A 6,118-nucleotide genomic window follows, 5' to 3' on the forward strand; every position below is an offset into this window, starting at 1 on the left:
ATTTTCTTGTTTTTAGTTTAATCCAGTCATAGAATTTTAAAATTAAGAAATGTCGTCTTATTGATATATATTTTTTTTATATAAGTCTTTTAAGTTTTGAGCAAATATGTTGGTTTTTATACATAAAATTAAAATAGGATGTTAGAAATTAAAACGTGAGACTAGTGTTGTAAAAGAATTTATATTCCAAAAGATGAAATTTTATTTATTTTTAATTGATCAATTTGAATTGAATGCTTGTTTTAAAATAGGAGTTTTAAGTACAAAGTTTGTTACAAACACTAAGAAAATCGTATTTCCTTTGTACTATATTGTGGTATCTAAGGTTGTGTTAGTTTAACAACTCTGACCATTTGAGGGAAACACTTGTAATTCTTGCTCATGTTTTAGGTAATGAACATGAAAATACATAAGTTGATAAGAATCATGTAGAAGAGATTAAGATCACATACTTGATTGAACCAATTGCCTGAGATGGTCAGAAGCCTGCAAGAGCATAGTCATGGTAATGGTAATAAAGAGGAGCATGAGACTAATGAAGACTATTGGGAGGAACGAAATCATGACGTTGTTCATGAGGAAGAATTAGTTCTAGAAACACAAACATTTGTAGGAGATCTTTTTTCGTCCTCTAGGTTTTCTAGCGCGCGGAAATTACAAAAACATATTCCTTCTGCTACTTGCGAATTGAGCTCACTGCTTAAGTAGAGAATTGAGTTAGCTACTTAGTTAGTTGACACTCTCATATACATAAAAATTTTAAAATTTTATACCGTTATTTATTAGTTCAAATTTTAAATTAAATATTTTTTATCAAACTTTATTTACCAATAAATAAAAGTCGGAACTTTTTCCTAATTTTTGGACTAACGGTGGTCCAAAATTCTAAGGCTCTGTTTGGCAAAAATAGCTTATGGCTGATGGCTGATAGCTTCTAGCTTCTAGCTGATTGAAGTGTTTGGTAAAATTTGCGGTTCAACTGACTGATAAATGTAAAATGACATAAAATGACATCTTTAATTCAATAATTTTTTTTATAAAATTAATGCTATTTAAGATACTTAGAATTTAACAATAACTTATGTATTTAGCCAAAAAAAATGTTCTTTCACACCTAAAAAAACCTAGCCGCCGCATAATAACACATCTTTGCCTTCTCTTCTTGTTTATCTTCTAAAAAGGGGTGATTTAGGGTCAATTTTGATCCAAAATCACCCTTCTTGATCGTTTTATATTTGCTTTTATTTAAATAAGTGAAATTTCACACAAATTAGAGTTTTTCTGTTTTATTTTGTGATTTCTTTGCCTCAGTGCGTCCTGTCTTCATGCGGTGTTTGTTTGATCTCCGTCTTCGTGCGGTGCTTGTTTGCTTTCCTGTTTTTTGCGGCGTTCGTTTGGTTCAGATTAACAGATCAACTTTGATCAACTACCGATTCAATCAATTACAAGGTCATCAACGATGAAGATCCGAAGACATGAGTATTTCAGTTACTTTTATTTTGTCACATTATTTATAGGCCTAAGCATGCCGTTTTATGCTATTAACTTGGATGCTGTGAGTTTGTTCGCAGATTCCTCCTTTACGTTTTTAGCGACATTGAATTTGTGCTTGTATCTGATGTATCTATCAATTTGAATGAATGAATATTTTATTTTATTAAAAAAAAAATACTTAAGAATTTAATATTTTAAGTTTATTTTTTTTTACAATATTTTAAGTTTATTAATTCAATAAATATATCCTTCAAATATTATTGTTAAACTAATTTTTATATGTTGATTTTTTTAAAAAAAAATTATTTTCCTTTCAATTGATATACTTTATGGAAAAATAACAACAAGAAAATAACAACATAATATATTCACAATATAGTATAATGGTTAATTATAGTAAGGTACGTTGTTTTAAAAAAATAATTACAGTAAGGTAGGTACCTATGAATTGATAAAAATAATAATATGCTTTAGCTTTCATATTTAAAATAGATAATAAGGCAACGGTAAAACATACTATATACATGTGATTTTAAAAGAAGCAACGTTAAAACATGTATTTACTTATTTTATTTTAAATTGCCAATGGCAATAAATTATAAAGGGTAAATATGAATTTTAGTTAAAATAATAAGGGTAAAAGAAGAAGAAAAAATGAAAAGCTAGAAGCTATAAGTTCAGAAGCTACTTGAAATAGTTTCTGAAAAAGAAACTATAAGTCAGTAAAATAAGCTAAAAGCTCTAACTGAAAAGATTGTTACCAAACATGTCGTTTAACTTATAAGTCATAAGACAAAAGCTAGTTTTTTTGACTTGCCAAACAGACCTAAGTTCTCTAATTTTTTTGTCAAAAAATTAAAATTCCCTCATTAAGTCAAACCTTTGGTTACTTCATTTGTGTGGTTAGTAAAAGCCAACAACCTACGACCAATTCAAACTACTTATATATCCGTTAAGTAAGCCTACAACACTGCATCAACACATGTCATCATCAATGGTTCCTTTATTATCAAACACAAAATAAATAAATAAATAAAATAAAAAGTGTCCCTCCATTTTTATTTAATTATTTTTGGATCCGTTTTGAAAGGTGGAAATCTATACCGTTAAGAACCAATCACTAGAAAACAAAAAGCAACACAAAATGATTGGAAAATATTCAAAACCACAAACATTTCCGTTGGTGTTTGTTTTTTTTCCCTAAAAACACTTCAATTCAATTTTCCATTTCCACTAAATAATTAAATAAAATAACAAATATAAATAAACAAACATAAACATAAACATAAAAAACAACATAGAACAAAGAACACAACACAACGCTGCTGCAACATTACAACCATTAAAACGATGTCGTTTTCATCTGAGAAGAAGAATCATCATTCTCAGAACCCTAACCCTAATCCAACTTCACCATTGAAGAAAAGAGGAACAAGATGGTCAGATTTATGGCTGAAACACACCACAAAATCAAAGCCATTAAATCAAATGGTTGTTGCTGCTGCAATGCAACAACTTCAATCTCTTTCATCACCTCGAAAATCAAACAACAATAATGTCAACACATTAATCCCTAATTTCTCAATCATTGATCAAACCCTTTTGTTATCTGATGAACTTCTTCTAAAGATTCTCTCTAAGCTTCCTGATTCACAGAGAAATTCAAATTCATTAGTTTGTAAAAGATGGTTGAATCTTCAAGGTAGATTGGTTCGTTCGATTCGGATTCTTGATTGGAATTTTGTTTTATCTGGTAGGTTAATTCATAGATTCCCAAATCTTAATCATGTTGATTTGATTCCTGGGTGTTTGATTTTAACACAAAGTTCGAATATTTTTTTGAGTAGTAATGTTTTGAATATGCATATTGATTCTGGGTCTTCGCCGAATTGGTTTTTTTGTGAGGAGAATATGCTTCCTGTTGAGGTTATTGATAATGGATTAAGTGCTTTGGCTAATGCTTGTCCTAATTTGAGAAGGGTTCAAGTGATTGGTGCTAGTGAAATGGGTTTGCTTAGTGTGGCTGAAGAGTGTCCTACATTGCAGGAATTGGAATTACAAAAGTGTAGTGATAATGTGTTGCGCGGGATTGCGGCGTGTGGGAATTTGCAGATTTTGAAATTGGTTGGTAATGTTGATGGTTTTTATGGTTCGGTTGTTTCTGATATCGGTTTGACTATTTTAGCTCAAGGTTGTAAGAGGCTTGTGAAGCTTGAGCTTTGTGGTTGTGAAGGTAGTTTTGATGGGATTAAGGCTATTGGTAAGTGTTGTCAGATGTTGGAGGAGTTGACTTTGTCTGATCATAGGATGGATGATGGATGGTTGGCTGGAGTTTCGTATTGTGAGAATTTGAAGACATTGAGGTTAACGTCTTGTAAGAAGATTGATTTGAATCCGGGACTCGAAGAGTATTTGGGTTCTTGTCCTGCACTTGAAAGGTTGCATTTACAAAAGTGTCAGTTGCGGGATAAGAAGAGCGTTTCCGCTTTGTTTTCTGTTTGCAGGGCTGCTAGGGAGATTATTATTCAGGATTGCTGGGGATTGGATAATGGCCTGTTCGGCTTTGCAACTGTTTGCAGGTAATGTTCACTTTTGCAATTACTGTTGATTGCTAAATGCTAACTATGGAACCTTACTCTAGAACATGCTGTCTAATTTTCTTGTTTGATTGACAAATGACAACCCATTGATTCAAATTCTGATGTGTGTAACAATGAGATTAGGCGCAAGTTTTTACTGTGCTCCATCTAAAAGGGTGGATTTGACCAGTATCCGAGTTTGATCCCTGATGAGCGAACAATTTGTGGCCATGATTTACTTAACTCCCGGCCTAAAACAGATTAGTCTAGGGGCTCCTGCTCCTTTCCACGGGATTATTGGAGTGGTTCTAATATGTGTGATTTTTGTGAATCTTCCTTTTCCTCGTCCTAATGTTGCAACAAGTTGATAGTGAACTTAACTGAATTCACGCGTGGCTTTCAAAATCAATGTTGTTTAATAGCAGCCTATGCATAGCGGAATTTGAACAAATCCTTATCATTCCGTGATAATGCTATGTAGTGCAAAATGTTGTCAATTAACGGCTTTAGTGGCACATAGCATTGTTGTACAGTCGAATTTGAACAGACAGCTATGTACCGCTATCTGCAATTGACAACGTTGTTAAAAATGAAAATTTCTTTATCTTTTTTGGGTCTTGTTTGAAGGTGGTTATGCTAATTTTAGTTGAAAAGAAGATATAGAAGTGACTTTAATCAGAAATTATTTGCAAGTTATGTATTGATGATTGCTGTTTTATTTCAGGCGCGTAAAATTGCTTTACGTAGAAGGATGCTCATTGCTAACAACAGAAGGTTTGGAATCTGTAATACATTCGTGGAAGGAGCTTCAAAGCCTTAGAGTAGTCTCATGTAAGCATATAAAGGATAGTGAAATCTCTCCTTCACTTGCAACCTTATTTACCACTCTCAAAGAATTGAAATGGAGGCCAGATACCAAATCACTTCTTCCATCAAGTCTTAGAGGAATAAGTATGGGAAAGAAAGGTGGTAAATTTTTTAAAAGGACATGACTCTTAAATTTGCCATGTAGCAGTCAGTGTTGTCAACCGTTGATCACGTAAAATAGCGGTTTGTTCAAATTCTGCTATGTTACAACATTATAGTGCCGCAATAGCTTTAGCATATTGCAGAACAATAGCGGTTTGTTCATATTCTGTTAAGCTATAGTTGCTATTTGACAACATTGTTAGTAGTTTTCTTATAAAACTTAGGCATTTTCTTAAAAACAGATTATTTTCACTGACATGGTGAAAATTGTAGCATTAGCAATGTGTAATAATCACTTTTTTACATTTAGCTTAGATGTTGACAGTGGAAGATTGTTCTTTCTTTTTCTTCCTTTTGTCAGACTAAGGAAGATGTAATTATGTAAAAGTTTAGTGAAGTAATTGCTGGAGTAAGCCTAAAAGTCAATCTATTTTGATAGAATTTTCTTTTGTATCATGACTTTGATTTATATATTTAATATATATAACAAGGCATTTCTTTATTATGTTGGTTTCAAACTAATAAAGTCCCTAGAATAGCTAGTTTGTTTAATGGAACATTAAGTGTGACTTAATTGCGAGACCTCATTAGACACAAGGATACTATTCTTAAAGTATCCGTAGTCAAGTTTTACTGTGATGTGGGATAACAGTAAAACATAGAGACTATTATGTGAGTAGACTGATGTCCTCATCTCACGAGTCATGGATATGAGATATCAAGTTTTCACATAGATATAAATATTAGGAGTAATATTTATATTGGATTGATCCGCCATGAGAATACTACATAGTAAAAGTTATGAAAAATGTCATAAGATATTCTCATAGTAATAGTGGTGTATTCCACCCTTTGACCTGAAACCACTATGTACCCTAGATGTAGGAGTCGAGTGCTTTATCACCATTCAAACATTGTCTATAACAGGATGACCATAAAATTGGTTGATGGGTACTCCACGAATCATGCTAAGGGACATGAGTGACTTAGATGAAATTTGTCCCTCCTACATAACAGGAGAAATGTTTATGGGCCCAATATTGAACTAGACAAGGATGACATGTTATGTCTTGTGT

General features: G+C 32.2%; 1 protein-coding gene across 1 annotated transcript; it reads left to right on the plus strand.

Moving 5' to 3' along the window:
• Positions 1-2,772: 2,772 nt before the first annotated feature.
• LOC123881759 (F-box protein At5g07670) lies at positions 2,773-5,546 on the plus strand. Its single transcript, XM_045930494.1, has 2 exons — positions 2,773-4,073; positions 4,798-5,546. The coding sequence occupies exons 1-2, from the start codon at positions 2,845-2,847 to the stop codon at positions 5,063-5,065; spliced, it is 1,497 nt and encodes a 498-aa protein (XP_045786450.1). The 5' UTR covers positions 2,773-2,844; the 3' UTR covers positions 5,066-5,546.
• Positions 5,547-6,118: the final 572 nt, after the last annotated feature.

Source organism: Trifolium pratense, linkage group LG4 (assembly GCF_020283565.1).
Source record: "Trifolium pratense cultivar HEN17-A07 linkage group LG4, ARS_RC_1.1, whole genome shotgun sequence".
In the NCBI taxonomy this organism is placed as follows: Eukaryota; Viridiplantae; Streptophyta; class Magnoliopsida; order Fabales; family Fabaceae; genus Trifolium; species Trifolium pratense.